The sequence below is a fragment of the Lampetra fluviatilis genome, chromosome 4 (genome assembly GCF_964198595.1).
Source record: "Lampetra fluviatilis chromosome 4, kcLamFluv1.1, whole genome shotgun sequence".
Classification (NCBI taxonomy): Eukaryota; Metazoa; Chordata; class Hyperoartia; order Petromyzontiformes; family Petromyzontidae; genus Lampetra; species Lampetra fluviatilis.
The window spans coordinates 21,942,321-21,960,940 of record NC_136278.1 but is presented as its reverse complement, the minus strand read 5'-3'; the positions used below and the strand labels follow the sequence as shown (position 1 = coordinate 21,960,940).

At 46.7% G+C, this 18,620-nt stretch overlaps 1 protein-coding gene across 2 annotated transcripts in view; it reads right to left on the bottom strand.

Moving 5' to 3' along the window:
• Positions 1 to 14,555: 14,555 nt before the first annotated feature.
• The window catches only part of LOC144931678 (uncharacterized), a 50,657-nt gene continuing 46,592 nt past the window's right edge, over positions 14,556 to 18,620 (bottom strand). Inside the window, exon 7 of one of the 2 annotated variants that reach the window (XM_078855807.1) lies at positions 14,556 to 18,044. In XM_078855807.1, the coding sequence (XP_078711933.1) occupies positions 17,890 to 18,044 (155 nt within the window). In that variant the 3' untranslated portion in view covers positions 14,556 to 17,889. The remainder of the gene's footprint in view (positions 18,045 to 18,620) is intronic. The other variant, XR_013636585.1, reaches the window with a different exon arrangement.

Here is an 18,620-nt window from a genome sequence, read left to right as displayed (position 1 = left end):
TGCAATGTAACTTGCCCTGGTTTTTTTTATTGCTCCAATTTCGGTTCATTTGCCACCTGCGTTAGGACATTGGTCCATAATTGCGTTTGATTCAGAGCGGCAGTGATAGGACGCGCTCATTATCCATTCCCTTGTGTCCGTGGGCTTTTGGGGCTTTTCTCCAGGTGCTTCACATTCAAGTTGCCGCTTTTCCTCCGCAATCTCGCCTTGCAGAAGAGACAGTGTTGTACATTTATCGAGGCAAGCCTCGCTCGAACCTCAGTGCTCTATTTTGAGGAGAGTCCTGCGCTGGGATATTTGGCCAAATGCGTGCAAGAGTGTTTTTTAATCTTTATGAAGTATATTTGTGGGCTGTTACCTGCTTATAAATTGTGTTTATTTTCCAATGACAATTCATCTCACGAAAAAAGCTGTCTAAAATATGCCAAGAAAAACTCATCGTTATGAAAAGTGTCACTATTCAGCAATGTAGATTATTTTACAGATGTTTAAATGGCAGTGATCATTCTGCATATGTTGACTTGGGTGGCAGTAGCACACGTATTCCATATTTACTATAGTTCGTTAGTCTATAGTTAGTTATCTACAATAGAGGTTTTTTTTGGGTTTAGATCGTGTAAATATAAATGTGTGATTAAACCCGCCACCACCCGACACAGACAATTAATAAGGTTTGTCGCGTAAACAAAACGTGACAATTCGTTTCTAATTCGGCACACCGGCGTATTCGAGAGTAAAGCCACAACATTTACAATTCAATCGCGACGCTTCACCAGTAGTTACAACCAGCCTCATCAGGAGACAGCCAAACCTGACTAATTGGCATTGGCGGGTGGTGGCGGGTTCAACAACACATTTATATTGACGCGATCTAACCCAACCATCCTCTATTATGGATATTGGTCGCGAAAGCCTAATGTGTGTTAAACAGTTAGTTCGTCTGAACGATCTCTCACGTGCGGAGAGTGGTGCCACAATGGTTCACGCACAGTGCTACACCCTACTCTCACCGGTTCACCTTCCAACAACCGCGCTAACATTTTCCCGTTCATTGGACCATCCCATGACGACCGCCACTGGCGAGAGAGCATTTCCAGGCGCCCACTCGGAGAGCCGAAAAGCCGGGCACGGAACACAGCGGGGACCGAAAGGCGAACAACTCCGCGGCACCATCCCGGCAATGCTCATCTCCATCAGACCCCTGGTGAATATAACACCCGTTTTTCCAATGGCGTATCCGAGCCAAGTTAGTATCCCACTGGCCATTTGCCGATCCTAGCCGGAACCAAACTGTCATAACTCTGGCCTCACAAGAAGACATTTGAATCCGGATCAGGGCCAGGTGAATTGTTAATGATGCATTAATTGCGTGCGACATGATCAGCACGCCTCGGCTTCTGCAGTGGAAAACAACCTGGAGCATCCTGACCCGTACTGGGCTGGCTCGGCACAGGCCCGGCTTGGTTGCACAGCCTTTTATGACAGGCCCCAATATAACGAGTGCTTCTGGCAAGGGTGCGTCCTCTGCTGTCGACGCAGCAGCAGCTGGCAGCAGTCAGCCAGGAGGGATCCTGGGGGTTGGCACCAGAGGGTGGACGTCATACAGATGACTCGATAATATTCCCCACCATGGGAACGTGGAATTCCACCACTGGTTTATGACCGCAAGCGGGAAATAAACACTGCCCCATGCTCATTTGGACTCTGTTTTTTGTATTTCTGAAATAGTTTTTTTTCGTTTCGCCTTTGGCATTTTGGCAACCCAGATCACTCTTGCAAATGAGACTACTGGCCTGGTCCCCGGAGTTCTCACCTGGTTCACCAAAATCAATTGGAACTGGAGCAGGACTCCACAGGCGTTCCGCGGCCACCCGGGGTCAGCTCCTCTCGTGTCGGTGGCGCTGGGCGCGCACGTGTATATTTTAGACGCGTTCGGAAAACGTTCGTCACGGCCGCCAGCCACCTGCGCTCGCTTGTCTGCAGAGCAGGGCAGAATTCAAAGGTCAGGTTGAATGTGAGGGATACAGATTGACAATCAATGACTCGACGACAATCGCTGGGAATTACAGTTTGGTTTTGTTTTTGACTCTCTTAAGAAAGAATATATATTTTAAAATCAATCCTTCTAATGTATATATTTATACACCTTAAAAATGTTTCCAGCTGAAGGCCAAGGAACCCCGTATATGCGCGTGTACTTGTTTTATTAATTCATGAATTTAGGACGCAGGGAATGAGGAGGTTTTTTTAACATGCTTTTGTGGATTGATTATTCTCCAAATTGGAAGCTCAGTATACATTGGACTCCTGTAAAAATACTGAGTTTAAAAAACATTGCGCTTATGTATACCATTATTAAAATATCCAACGTGGTATGAAACCAAATAACACTATAAATTACTGCACTGTACTCTGCCCATGCAGTGTTCAAATTGAAATTCAATCTAAAGAAGTCAACAGACAAAGATCCCCGTATAGCCTGATAATATACTTTTGGGGCAAGTCCTGTCAGTGAGCACCTCCGAGCTGCTAATATCAAGTCGTGTACGATAACGTGGCTTTAACAAAAGACAAAGATCTCCCCCCCCCCATATAGCCTTAGTGACGTATTTTCGGGGTAAGTGGTGTTAGCGAGCACCTATGAAGGCCAGCATGGCACACGAGGGGGTGGGTGGCCAGCACCACGCCGGCCGCCTTTGTCTCTCCCGTACTGATGTTTACACACCGCTCCAGGTGGCTAATTTTCAGGCTGAGTCTACCTAGGGAAGGCCCAGAACTAGTTCAAATATTCGCCATCGTTTCTGGAATTGAACTCGGGTGGCCAGGTCCGTGGCGCAGTGCGCTAACCACTGCTCCACCCCACAGCAGAAGAAGAGATGGCAAGACAATCATCGGAGGCGACTGCTGGATGAGAGCAACTTGGCAAAAGAGCGAACGGCAGAAAACGGGAAGAGGCCTTTGGCCCAGCAGTGAGAAGTTAAGAGGCCGGCGACAGTAACAACAGCGACGTTACACTTGTCAGCCGAATGTTTTCCACTTGTGGCGCTCGGGGGTGTCAAGCATTGAAGCAAAGCACCCTTTTGGAACTCCCTTTAGAGCAGTGCATCACCGCACGTGGTAGAGACTGTGCGCCGAAAGACATCGCAGAAGCAATTCCACGAACGCTCAGGGACGCCGCGTGTTGCCGCAGTAGAAGCGCTCGTTGCACGGCAGCCAAACTGATCGTTTTGTTGCTCCGAGCTGGAATTGAGTGATGTGTGGCCAAATTAGGCGACCAAGCAAGATGTAACATGATGACGGGAGGAGGTTTTTGTCCGGCCGCAGGTCAGTGCCGAATTAAGCTAGTACGGGGCCTGCAGCATAAGTTATGAAGGGGCGTCAAATAAAAAAAACACGGAAATATGAAAACACACATTTTTTTTATTTGCATAGTTAAGTAATTGTATTTTTTCATTTGTTATACGGATAGATAATACGGCAAATCGCTAACCTTAAACACCCAGTCGTTCATAAAAGTTGAAGGCAGTATTGTACTATAATAATAAAGCAAGTGCAGAATCACTGAACCGGAATTAATAGCTGAAAAGCATTTAGCGCGGGGCCCTTGAAAGTGCAGGGCCGAGTAGCATATGTATGTAGCTACTTTTGCTACTCGGATAATCCGGCACTGCCGTAGCTGACCGACAAGGCCAACGCAATTAATGCAATGCACTTGAAGAACCCCAATTCAATTGCAGGCAGTTGCACCGCAAGCTCCCTTTGGTGCGCGCCCGCAGCCCTGACCCCAAAGCCACTCCAGCCACTTTTGGTGGTTCAATCTGATTTGAAGCTTTCGTGGCTGCAGAAATCCATACTTTTGGTGGTGTTCATTTTTTTTCTTTCCCAACGCCATTATTTCTACATTGTGCTCCTGGGGTTATGTCGTGACGAAAATAAATACCCGCACTCGTGTCCTTCTCTCTATGGGACATTTTTAACAGTATCCAAAATTATAAAAAATAAAAATACGAATAGGTTTTACCCTTACTGGCAATTTAACAGGTGTTAAGATGTTCAAACACCAAAATGATACCTTTTGCAAGGCATCAAGTCTGCATTAACGGCACATACTTGTAGTAAAACATTCAAACAAACATGCTCTGATAACTGTATATATACATTATCCTTTAAACTGATTGGCTTATACCAGAGACAGGCTTCTTTATCGCCTTGTCTCACTCGTGTTAGACTGGTGAGACAAGTCTGCTGAGCCTTCACATCATCCATAACAGGTTGTTTTTTGGGTTAGATCGCATAAATATAAATACGTCGTTAAACCGCCCACCGTCCAAAACACGCCAAATGAGTAAGGTCTGTCACGTTAACAAAACGTGACAATTCGTTACGAGTTCAGTACACCGGTTGTGTGTTGGAGAGGAAACCCACTACAACATTTACAATTCGAGTAGCGTGACGTTTCGCCGGTAATTACAACAACCGGCATCATCAGGTGACGGCCAGAGTTGTGGAGAAACCCTCCTCCTGTTTCGGTTTTAAATAGGGGGGGTGGGGGGCGGGGTAAATGTGACGTCAGTCACTTTGAGCCAATCAGGTGCCACGACCGGGGAGGGGTGAGGGGTGATAGTTAATGTAATAATATAATAACATGAATTACAATAGGTACCTGTTATTCGTTGGATTACGATTGCACAAAATTAACTTCAATCATTGGTGTCCCTGCTTAAATAGACCTCTCACCAAAACAGCACACAGTCATGCGCATACACATCAGATTTATAGATTGTTCATTGCAAAGCAAATCCCCTCGCGTTGCAAAACACGATTGTTAATTTGATTTGTGATGAATTATACCGCTGAATTATTTAGCACCATTGTTTGCATTTACAGATCTGGATTACACCGGCAATTATTTTGACTTTTACAGCGCTAAATACGCAAGTGGAGATGCCGTTTTAAAATCGAGGTTCACGGCCAAGATTAAACCGGGTTCCCAAGCATATCAAGTGCGATCGTTCCACCCCAAGCATGAATGGCAAAGTCCCTTAGCATGATGGGGGGCTCCGGCGCACGACTCCGTCGCAATTCTGGAATAATTTTTGAATCAGGAATGCAGTGGCTGTTGGATTGGGAGACGGTCGGATATGATGTGGCCGCACCCCAAAAGCCCAGACCTGACAACGACACGTGTTAAATGTTGTCAGGTCCGAGAATACTTGACGTCGATAAAGATTGACTGCCAATGTATTGAGGAGCTCCAAAATAGTTGTGCGTGGCCGCTTGTACGGCGCGCAGCCATCGCCCGCTTGGGGATGAATCTGTGGAGGAGGACTTGGGCACGGACCCAGCCCTGGGCCGAGAGTGGATGGGAGGAAGGTGGAAGCTGTTGCAATGGAAGAGCATTCTCAGAGTTTGCGGCCACTCTGTAGTGAAGACGAAGAAGTCGTGTTTCTTTTTACTGGTAGGAACCACCTGGTTCTACCAGCCCACAGGGGATTATTGTGTCCGTCCGTTCGTCGTGAATCCAAAAATGGGAGGGGTGGGGCTGGGTGGAGAGGGGAGGGTAGGGAGGGGCTGAGTGGGGAGGGGCTGGGTGGGGAGGGGAGGGTGGGGAGGGGCTGGGTGGGGAGGGTGGGGCTGGGTGGGGGGTGGGAGGGGTGGGGCTGGGTGGGGAGGGGCTGGTCACCCCGTGGTGCCCTTATAAAACTCAACATTTAACCTACTCACGCCGGCATGTGCCCGCCCTCACAGTCGGGCATATTTGCGGAATACACCACGCCGCCGTTGACCCTGGCCATTGACTGAGCAACCCAACGTTCCTACCAGCTCCTCCCGCAGGAATGTGTTAATGTTTTGTTAAATCAACTTAGGCCGCACCATGGATGTACGACTTCAAACACATTAAATGACTGGCGTTTGGGAATCCACTTTTAAAACTAAGAGCCCCCACTTTGTTCTTGTTTAACTCGTGAATTACTATTCCAAGTCTTTGGAGTCATGGCAGAACATGTTTAACTACCCTGAGCTTCAAATGATTTATTCATGAAGAAGGCTATATCGCACGAGGTCTCTGCTGCTATTTGATTGCTCACCGTGTTGCATGGTCACGTTTTAAAAAAGAATCCTCCTGCTTGTATGTGAAAATATATTTATATTTAAGAGCAGCCAGGGTGGCGAGATGTGAACGACCTCGCCTGGTATGCAGGAGGTTGTGGGTTCGATCCTGACCATGACGCCTGCATGTTTGGAGTTTGCACGTTCTCCCCGTGGTCGCGTGGATTTGTCTCCAGGTCCTCTGCTTTGTCCCACCACATTTAGAATTCACATGCGTTCAGAGTGTTTGGCTGCTATAAATGTCCGCGTGATAAGCCACTTCGTTGAGATATAATCTGAAAAAGAGCTATGTAGCTCAGTGGGCTTTATCTGGTAAAATAGTTTATAGTTTAGTTGAACTAACGTTTAAAGATGTGAAACGGAATGACAGACACTTTTGAATGAAAGGTTATGACTGGAAAGTGCTCAACAAAATTGACTTCCAGCTCAAGTAACAAAATGTCATCATTTCAGTCGGAACGATCCGGAATGCCGTTCCGAATCTTCCGATAATTATACCTGTATATCTATGCGTCTGATTTGTTTTCTCACATTTACAAATCTGTTCGTGGGATTATTTCCATGAAGGGTAACAATGATATCGGATTATTATGGATAGGCATACTTTGTGCTGGAGTGGGCATGCCTTATGGCAATATAATCGAAGCCAGCCAAGCAGCGTTATGGAAATTAATTGAGTGAGAAATGCAGGCCACGAGTAACGGTGTTGCTTTTGTCTCAAATCAAATCAAGGCAAGATTGTCTTCTCAGCACAGGCAGATCCTGGCCGCAATTACTACCACCAACATCAGCGTAACTATCAACGTGATAATTCATGACAACATAAACAACCTCATTATCATCTTGAAAACCAATCTCATTACTTTCCAATTTTTCCCCCACATTACCATGAGCAATCACTTAACAAAACGTGAACGAGCACGCAAATCAAAATAATAGCCAGGGTTCATTGCACAAAACGTTTAACGAGTTTCAGTTATTGTCGGTAGGAAAATGTGAGGAAAGCACCACCTGATGGTCAAAGCAAGAAGCAACCAAAATAGAAAAATGTAAAGAACTTCACAAACCAAACCGCAGCAGAGACCTGTCGAGCAAGCAACATGCGCTGCTGCTCACAGCTGTGCCTGGACAGGGTCCAGTTCAGTCCAGAACACCGTTCGCAAAGGGGCCGTCCATAAATGACGTCACGCGATTTTGGACGATTTTTGACCCCCCCCCCCTCGTCACACGGCGTCACTAAAAATCAGACCCCCCCCCCCCTCAAATATGACGTCACAAAGCTCTGCCCCCCCCTCCCCCCAAAACCATATTTCCATTTTGAAAATAAAACATGCTTCAAATTCGCTTTGCCATTGTAGTGCGTATTTAATGTGGCGCTGCACTCTGATGTTGTAGGAGAGTTGCTATAACAATTAGTGTTGTTATAATAATTATATATTTATTTAAAGTTGCGCATTTTGATGTGACGTCACATTTCTCAAACTCCCCCCCCCCTCGTCACACATCGTCACAAAAATCTTACCCCCCCCCCCGCCCCACCTAGGTGCGTGACGTCACTTATGGACGGCCCCAAAGGCATTAGTTGGCATGCTACATCCAACTCTCCTTCTTTTGTCCTCACGTTACGTATTTTATCCTCATAGGATTGTTGGAATATAGGGTACAATAAATGATTCTAGTGCTAGTGCATTATGCCAACAACCCCTTCTCCAAGCCAAGCCGAGCGGCGTTAAGGAATATATCCAGCGAGGATTTGAAGCTTTCGTGACTGCAGGAATCCATACTCTTTAGTTTTTTATTTTGTTTTATTTTATTTCTAACTACGTGACTTTACCGAAAGAACCAAAGGAATATATTAAGCGAGGATGGAGACCAGTGTTATTCATAATAAAGGCTTTTTGGGTTAGATCGCGGAAGTATAAATGTGTCGTAACCCTCCACCACCCAACACAGCCAGTAAGGTTTGTCACGAAAACAACGCGCCAAAGTAGTTACGACTTCAGCCCACCGGTGCGTTGGAAAGGAAATCCACAACATTTACAATTTGAGTAGGACGACGTTTCGCTGGTAATTACATCCAGCATCATCGGGCGATTTTCCAGATTTAGTGGAGCAATCCAACTGCTTCCGGTCTTAAATAGAGCAGGATGACGTCATCATCACTGAACCCATCAGGTGCAGAGATCAGTGGCGGAGGAGGGGTGGGTATTGTAATTATATAATAGATTAGTAATCAGTTAATTCGTTTGTGTTTCCTCTATAAGTAATTTCAGTTATAAGATGCATTACTTAATAATACGCTTCCAGGCCGCACTAAGCCAGTAGCTGTCAGAGGGTTATAATTATTTTTATTTCTCTCAATTTCAATGGATTCTCTAATTAGTCTCGGCCAGTAATAATTCGTTTTGCACAACACTTCAACGTTATCAAAATCAATTGAGTGTCCTTGTTGGCAAGCATGTTCTGCAACTGCCGACAGTTGTGTTTGAGAGTATTGAATATTTATTTGGTGTTCTTTTAGTCTTACTCTAATGTTACGCCCCGTCTGTCCAATATAGCATCTGCCACATAAGCAATTAATCTTATACACACCTTCCGTTGATAACTTAGGCAATTCATCTTTAGTACCAGATACTAGTTTTTGAATGTAGTGTACCGTGCCAAATGTTTCTTCGATTTTTTGTTTTTCCAAAATTCTAGCCAATTTGTCAGGTACTCTCACAATATATGGTATTTTAATTGTTTTAATAACCTGATCGCTTTCAGCAGTATTGCAGTTCGATCTTGATTTGGCATTCAATGCTCTGTTAATTTCAGCATTATTGTAGCCATTTAATCGTAGCGCTTCTTTAACATGTTTAATCTCTCTCCTCAGACTTTCACCATCTGACACTGTGTTACCCCAATGTATGAGCGTCTTGATGAGAGAGGATTTATGTGCGGGGTGATGATGCGAATCTGCATTCAGAAAGGCATCAGTGTGCATTCCCTTTCGGTAAACACGGTGGGCTATTTTACCATTTAAGCCGTGTCCGAGCAAAATATCCAGGAATGGGAGTGTGTTGTTCACCTCCATTTCCATGGTGAACTAAATGGCCGGATTTTGTGAATTGAGATTATTTATAAATGCATTAAGTATATCTTTACCATGTGGCCAGGCAATCGAAGTGTTATCCACATATCTAAGCCAAAAATATGGTTTTAATGTACTTGAAGCAAGTGCTCTTGCTTAAAATTTTCTATGTATAGATTCGCAATAGCAGGAGACAAAGGAGAGCCCATTGCTGCTCCTTCCTTTTGTTAAAAGAAATCACCTCTCCATAAAAGTAACTGTTATTTAGACAATGGTCAGCTAGTTTTGGAATATCTTTTGGTAAACATGTCTTCTTTACTAGCGCATCGAGCAATTTAAGTGACTCAGAACCTTAGTAAACAGAGAAATTACATCAAAGCTCACCAGGATATCATTAGGGTTAAGTATACTATATTTACGGCAATCACATTCACAAGATGTTCTGAATTTCTCATGAATGAAGATGTCCTACAAATGTAGGCCTGTATTTGTTTAGTTACATATTTTGCTAATTTATATGTGGCAGAGCCTATTGTACTTACTATGAGTCGTAATGGGATACCGATTTCATGAATCTTTGGTAACCCATACAGTCGAGGTTGTTTTGAGGCCCTTGGCTTAATGTGATATTGTTCACCCTTGGGAATTATAGAATTTGCAATGTTTGCAGTAGTCTTACGTTCTAAAGGATTAGTTGGATCTCGTTAAAATTTAATATAGGAACTTTCCTCCAGTAAATCATTAATTTTATTATCATAATCCGCTCGTGACATCACTACAGTTGTGCGGCCTTTATCAGCCGCCAGAATTTCGATATCTTTATTTGATCGAAGCTCTCTTAAGACCTTTGCTTTGCTAAATATAATATTTATGTTTGGTATAAATACTTTGCTATTGTCAATTATTTTGGCAACCTCGCGTGCCTAGTCATCTCTGCCTCATTATATGGAAGATGTCATAGCGCGGATTAAAACTCAGCAAATTATCTCCTCTACTGGAATTATACTTGGGGCAACGGCAAAGTTAAGACGTTTCGAGAAGACCGATATCATGTCGCTGGTTAAATCAGTGTTAGTTAAGTTGATTACAGTTTTATATTAAAATTGAAAACATGAAAGCATGGTCTGCTGCAACAGACAATGCTTTCCACCAGGGGGCCGTTAGTGGCCCGCGGGCCTTGCAGTGAAGAGCAATGCTGCGGAGGATCCCGTGTGTTGTGTGGGCTTCCAAAGAACAAGGAACCCTGTTCACACTCCTCTACAAAGACAACGATCCCCCATATAGCCATAACAGGCTATTGGGGCAAGTGCTGTTAGGGGCCGTCCATAAATGACGTCACGCGATTATGGCCGATTTTTTACCCCCCCCCCTCCCCCGTTCGTCACACGGCGTCACAAATAGCCAGACCCCCCTCAAATGACGTCACAAAGCTCTGCCCCCCCCCCCAAAACCATATTTCCATTTTGAAAATAAAACATGCTTTAAATCGCTTTAAACTATTGTCATTGCAGTGCGTATTTAATGTGGCGCTGCACTCTGATGTTGTAGGAGAAAACATTTATTAAGAAGGCGTTGGAAAGCTGAAATTTAGCATAAAATTCACTTGAAAATATTCCACGTCTAAATAAAACTGCAGATGTTCAGAATATTATATTGAAATTCTCTTATAATTATAAAATATTAAAAGTAATTATGACTATAACAAAAATACTTGAAACTTTGTAGTAGAACAAAGCAAAATGCAGAGTACAATAATAATAATCACATATTCATTCCAGAGAATGAAAAGCCCTGGTAGAATCATTCAAATAAAAATGTTGACTAACAATCATTAACAATTTTTGAAAAATGTTTGCTTCTCCATTCTCCCATGGCGAAGCAAAATGCTCCTTCATGGAATAAATAAAAGGTGACCTTAGTAAAATTAAATAATCAAATAGTTAATCATGAAATTAATCAAAATTAGTGTTGTTATAACAATTATATTTAATTAAGTAGAACGTGTTGTTTATATTTATTTAAAGTTGCGCATTTTGATGTGACGTCACATTTCTCAAACCCCCCCCTCCCCCCCTCGTCACATATCGTCACAAATGTCTGACCCCCTTCCCCCCCCAGGTGCGTGACGTCATTTATGGACGGCCCCTTAGCGAGCATATATGAAGGCCGGCGCGGCACACGAGGGGGTGGATAGCCAGCACCACGCCCGGCCGCCTTTGTCTCCCTCGTGGCGATGTTTATGCATAACACGGGTACGAATTTGAGGCTGAGTCGACCTAGGGGAGGCCTGCGAGCGGTTCAAATAATCATCACTGGTGTTAGCCGTGAGCGGGAATCGAACTCGGGTGGCTGGCTTCCTCGAGCAGCACAGCGCTAACCACTGCACCACCGCTCTCCAACACTCCCTCCTACCAACACACACTCGCGCACGCACACGCGACGCAGCCATCTCGGTACGCGCATTCGGGTCGATTTTTTTGATTGACTCAAACCCCGCTCCGTAAGCTGGCGAGAACGTGCCCACAGCGCAGGCTTTCAAAGGTCGCACTCATTTAAGGTTGCATTTGAGGCCGAGTCGACCTAGGGGACGCCCAGTACCAGTTCAGACAATCGCTGTCACTGGTGGTCCCACCGTGAGCGGGAGTCGAATCCGGGATGAACCGAGTTGGGTGGCGCAGCGCGCGAACTGCGGCGCCACCGCTCCCTCCCTCCCTCCCCTCCCCGCGGCTATTTTAAGAATCTGTGCGATGCATCATAACCTCGGGGGCTCAACGTTCACTGGGGTAACTGAACATACGGGTAGGGGGAGGGGGCACGTGTCTACATGCACAGCCCGTGGTATACAAGGCAACTGCTGGATGAGGGCCATCGACATGCCGTGTGACCTTGAAAGGGTTATTCGACCATACTTCACCATTCTGGTCATTGCAGTTTGGCAATAATTGAGGAGAGGCGGGGGGGTGGGTGAAAACAACAATTCTGCACTGCCCTCTGCTGTTCACAGTGCCTCCTGCTTTCTGCGCACGTAGTGGTCACCCATCCAAACATTATCCAGGCTGGAGACCTGCTTGGCTTCTGAGATCTGATGGGATCTGTTGGGATCTGATGGGCTCTGTTGGGATCGGGTGCATTCCTAGTGATGTGCTTCACAGCACACGCGCGCGCGCCGATGAGAATGGGGGTTTGGGAATCCCCGGGGGGAGAGGAGGCACTTCCATATCATCCTTATCTCACGATTGCCACCATAACTCTCCACGTGGAATGTTGTTTACAGTGACAGAGAGAGGGAGTATTTACAGCACAAATATCTGCCTCCCGGAGCCATCGGCTCTCTGCTCTCCCCGGTCGACTCCATCCTTGCTGGCTCGCAGAAGACCGGTGGTCTCGGCTGAGTGTCGCCGCCTTTATATAAACCGCCCTTCTCTGGCATTTGCCCAATCGCATACGGCCCATAAATTGCCAGATAAAGCAGACAATACGTCTCCTTTATATATACACGCGGCGTCCCTCGACGTAAAAATGGGAAAAATAGGTCGAAGTATTCTTGACACAATCTTGATTTGAAGCTTTCGTGACTGCAAGGAATCCATACTCTTTGGTTGTTTCGGTAAAGTCACGTAGGTAGACAAATTATGAATAGATCACGACGTTTCGACCGTCTTTAGGTGACTTTACCGTGAGGACCAAAGAGCATTCTTGACACAACCCATCGGACCAAATGCCTCCCAGCAATTTTCTAACTTCAGCCGCATTGATTCAGCACAGTGCAAACTCTGAACCGACTTCGACACACGGTGTGTTTCATCAGCAGTCAGGTTTGCTTGAATCTCGGACACATATTTTTTAAGGACCCCCCTGCCCCCCCCCCCATGCCTAGGTTCCAATTAATAATTACAATTACTGAACCAGGTGGGTCCAATGCCAATACCCCGCAAATTCGCCGCGAAGTGACGGTGACGTCCCCACGGTGCCCGTGCCAGGCCAGGTGCACTTTGAGGCCACGTGAAGTGTCGAAGGCTCGCTGCTGGCAGGAGGTCTCGGGACAGACCCAGCAGGTGCCATGGGTTGGCTGAGATGAACGGTAGATGCACCACCAGCTGTCGCCCCTACTGTGCCAACTTGCTGTATTTTATCCCCCCCGGGGCGCTCCGCTCGTTGTTGTGAGCGTCGCTCCACTGCCCTCCGTTGTTGCCGGAGGGCGATTGCCTCCAATTGCCCAGCAGCAGCAGCAGCGTCCTTCACGAGCCTCCTCCACAGAGGCCGATCTTGGGAGGGGTCCACATCTCCACACTGTCCCCGTGGTCTCCCGTCAAACCAGTTTGTCCTGACTACGACAGGCGCCCTGTCTTTCGTAGTGCCTGACTAGTCTGAAAAACAAACACCGGCCCGTCGAAGGCTTCAAACACGAGCCAAACAGAGGCGAGCCCTGAAACAATGAGATAATTTAAACGCGCGTGCCTTTCTGCAAAGAATAAAAAAAACTGCAAGAAAAAAAACAAACACAACCCAATTCTCCTTGAAGCAACCAAACCCGTCCATGCCATGGTGATGATGAATCCCCCACCACTGGCTCACGGCTGGCCACCACCAGTGCTGCTCTGGTATATTCTACCCCCCCCCCCCATTTCATTCGTTGTACCACTGCTCCCATGCCACCCACTGCTACCCCCACTTAACTGACTTGAAGGCGTTTAACAAAATAAATAGGCGACGTGTCGCCTTCACAAGTCTGTCCCTTTACGTAAGAGCACATATACATATATATGTTTTTGTATTGCACAATACATCAGCCGCCACAGCCTTCCGATTCGTGAGCGCATCATCATTTCAGCAGCATTGTTTCACGACGGGCGAAAAACGCCGGAACGGTTTCGACAACGCAGCGTCTCAACAAATGAACCACGTTGCCTCGCCGATCGCGTCAAGGTGCCATGCACCGCCACGCGAACAACTCCGCTCATCCTCGCCGATGTTGCTCTGCTGGCCATCGAATAAAAACGGCGGTCACCTTTCAGATGCGCTTCCGCGGCCGTCTGGAACGTTCTTCCGATGTTAGGAAGCAATTGGGAGCTTTGCACGTTTAAATCACTTACGTTGGAAACTCATTTCTTTGGGATTGTTTTTTGTGTTTCGTTTGTTGCCACCTTTCCCTCCCCCGCACCTCCGATGAGTGCGGTTGGCTCCGTGCGGTGCGAAAGAAGTTCAACGTGCCGTGCATACACTCGGCTCAGTAAGGATTTGCTGGAATCATTTGTTGTGTAACCGCCACCTCCCGTGTGTGTGTTTGTGTATACATCAACACCATGTATTTTGTTGTTGTTGTTTTTCTTTCGACAAAGCAACCATAGATATCGGCGCTGAGCAAAGAGAGGAAATCGACGCCTCGCTCTCGTTTATTTTCAACTCACGGTAAAAAAAAATCAACAACTAACGGCACGTTTAACAGGCGTCTACAAATATGTACACGGACACACACGCGCGCGTCATAAAATAAACATTCGACGACTAAATTGTGTTGTTGTTAAACTTTTACTATCGTTAGTATTACTTACAATTCATATTAATTGGATGATGAGGTCAAGCTACGGCGGTTGTAACCTTTCAGATTATGTACACTGATTGTGCTCTGCTTATGTAGGACTGACATACACACGCCTTGATACAACAGGTCGCGCCAATGGGAAGAGATCGGTCTATACAAATGCTCTTAACGCCAAAGCTCTCTATATCCTATGTGCAAAACGTATCCTTGCCTCTCTCTACACATATACACAGGATGTAACGAAATTATATAACACAGGGAGTGGTTTATATACAAAGCCTATAGCCGGTAAGCATTTTTTGCCAGCGCTCCAATGCGATTGGGTTGGAACAATGAATGATAACTTAACCAAAATAGTGTTTAGCCCTCGTAAGATATGTGGGAAGATCAGAACGTTTTGAGAATTGCCTATCGAGATGCCATACCCAAAGAAACACGACACCCTGTCACCCTACTTGTCTGCCCACAACTGTCGGGCCATGTTCTATGTTAGCGAGCACCTATTAAGGCGAGCATGGCGCCCATGTTCAAAGGTGGTGTGACCATCACCTCGCCACGTTGTGAATATCGTAATGACATTGCAACAGGTTCCTCGCAGGCTGAGTCAACCTAGGGGAGGCCCGGACCAAGGTAAAATAAACCAAACGCCACTTGGTATGCTGGATCGTCGCCAGGAATTGAATTCGGGTTGCCAGGGATTGTAGCGCAGTCCACAAACCACGAACGCATGGCCACCCTCGAATGTACACCGGCACACAAACGTGTGCTCATATTTTGATGCACATGCACACACACGTACTCTTTGGTTCTTTCGGTAAAGTCACGTAGTTGGAAATAAAATGAAATAAATCACGACGTTTCGATTGCAACACAAGCAATCTTCATCAGGTGTGACCACAGCAAGACAATTGGTTGTCACACCTGATGAATCGAAACGTGATTTATTTTATTTTATTTCTACCTACGTGGCTTTACCGAAATAACCAAAGAGTTTAGACTCCTGCAGTGACGAAAGCTTCAAGTCAAGATACAGACACGTCTTTGTTACGTGTTAATGTATTCAACATAATTACGATCTATCACTAGGCGTGTAACAGGTCACTTCCCTAAGCAAAGTGACTGTAAATGATGCGGGATCACGATGCAATTCAACGATGTGATATACTGTTTTCTTACTTTGACTGCCTCCTTTGTAACGTTTCTCCCTTTGTTACCCAATTTTAACGGTGCTTGGTCGGGCCCATAGGCTCAAGTGTGACATTGGCATACGATTTGCATTCATTGTAAATGTTCAGGTCTCGCGAGCACAGAGTTGACGAATTAATGCGAGCATGACAATCCATAACGACCCACGAATCACTGCAGTGTCACGCTTATTCGGCACGAATGGACTCATACCTGGGCGTGATTTATGCGGAACCCTTACACAAGAACATCCGATATGATTTGTTTAATGTCTATTGAGCTTACCCTCGTGTTACTGGAATCACATCACGAGGCGACCATTCTCGTTTAGAACCCTCATAGTGTTGAGAAGGGCCTCGACACAGAGGCCTGCTAGCAACGGGCGTCCGTGGCACGGCAAGCCGACATTGCAGCGTTTCGCAGGTGGATGATGCCAAATCAAGTGAAAGCACGGATGTGCTTTCATCTGGTCCAACACCACGTGAGACTAGGCTCTAAGAAAAGCTGTCTCGGGTGTGGACCAATCAATTTCAACGACAGTGCATATCATTATCAGAGTTGTGTTTTTTGTTTGCATTCCGACCGCAGGTATTGTGGCCAATGCAAACATGACTCCTTGTAAAAAAGGTGTCAGTTTTGTTTCCAGATAAACGGGTAAAAAACCAATGATCAGCACGGATGTAGCTCAGTCTTGCCCATTCTCCTCTTGACACTTCCCATTGCCTCACCCCGCCTCATGTCATTCCGACAGGTGCGTTAAGGGCGATTATTGCGCTGCAGCGGTTTGGTCAACAGGTAATTTGCATATCTTGAAAAGAGGGGCGTTCTTTTGAGAGGATACATGCGCCAAAGTAAATACGTATATATATTTTGTCATTTTGTACACAGTGTATTTGTACCAGTCTACATGCACGTAGACACACTCTCCCACACTCCCGGTAACATCTCTTGCGGACCTCTCTACACCGCCATCGCACAACTGCTATCCACGAAAGATTCTAGGGGGTTTCTCGAACGCTCCGTCTCGCTATGTACATACGTGTTTTACAAACGTAGCTCTCAGAGCTGGGGTTAGACTACATTTGAGATTGTTTTAAAACCAAAAAATATATTCACACTCAAGAAAAGAGTCCCACGGCGCAGCTGAGGCCATAGACTCGAATTCGACAAAACAAGTTCAACCTGGGCTGGCAAACCCGGAATGCGAACCCAGGTTAATTCCCCCAGGGCGTGCACTCTCTCACCCGTTCGGGCTCACGCGTCTCCTCCCATGGTGGTTTAGAGCACGCAACTCACACTCCTGGTTGGAGATGAACTCGGTCCGATGCGACCGACCAAGGTGAGTGAACGAAGTGCGTCTTTTTGAGCCGTCGAAAAGTGGTTGTCGTAAAGGTCCACCGAGTGCCTGCCATAGGAGGGTGGAATTTCCACAACTGCCGCAGTGTTGTGAAGGGGAGATAATACGGATGTAGCGATACACTCTTTTCACAATGAAATTGATTGTTCCGATTCAGGATCACGACGCGATTCGAGTTCACAGTGTAAATGTGAAGGTGCGTGAATCTATTTCGTCTGTCGCGGAATAGACTGGACATGTGAAAAATAGCTTCATAGCTCATCGGATTCCTCCAGGATAAATAAAGATTCTGATCCTGATGGACACAATGAACGTGTATGATGAATTGGAAAACAATCGCTTATTACCCACGCTATTTGATGCCAGTATTGTGAGCGTAAAGATCGTTATATCCGCTGCTAATTTAATCAGCAAACCACTTCGACTTTTTTTGCATTTTACTCTCATTGTGGAGTCAGATGCTCGTCCCGTGCTCTGACAGCTGGACTGGTGGAGGCAGCTGGAGGATCCGATAGGTGGATGGGTCAGTGGGCGAGCGAACGCGAGCGAGACGCCCTGTTGTGTGGGGTTCACGATTCACCAGGGTTGGTTGAGCACGGATTGATGGGAGTGGTGGGGGAGTCACACTGGCTGAGTGAAGAGTCGCGTCGCAAGCGCCGTGTTCGCTGCCGCTCCGTGCCGCCCGCCGGTTGCCGACGCGGAGGCGTTGGTGTCGGCCACCGCCCCCTCCAGCCAGCTCGCCCCCTCCAGCTTCTCGCACGACGTCACACCGTCAGCTGAGGGCAAAGCAACAGCGGCACGACATGAGCATCTCTACCACGGCAACGTTGGACGTGAGCATCGCTACCACGGCAACGTTGGTCGTGAGCATCGCTACCATGGCAACGTTGGTCGTGAGCATCGCTACCACGGCAATGTTGGGCATGAGCATCGCTACCACGGCAACGTTGGTCGTGAGCATCGCTACCACGGCAACGTTGGTCGTGAGCATCGCTACCACGGCAACGTTGGACGTGAGCATCGCTACCACGGCAACGTTGGTCGTGAGCATCGCTATCACGGCAACGTTGGGCATGAGCATCGCTACCATGGCAACGTTGGTCGTGAGCATCGCTACCACGGCAACGTTGGGCATGAGCATCGCTACCACGGCAACGTTGGTCGTGAGCATCGCTACCACGGCAACGTTGGACGTGAGCATCGCTACCACGGCAACGTTGGTCGTGAGCATCGCTACCACGGCAACGTTGGACGTGAGCATCGCTACCACGGCAACGTTGGTCGTGAGCATCGCTACCACGGCAACGTTGGGCATGAGCATCGCTACCATGGCAACGTTGGTCGTGAGCATC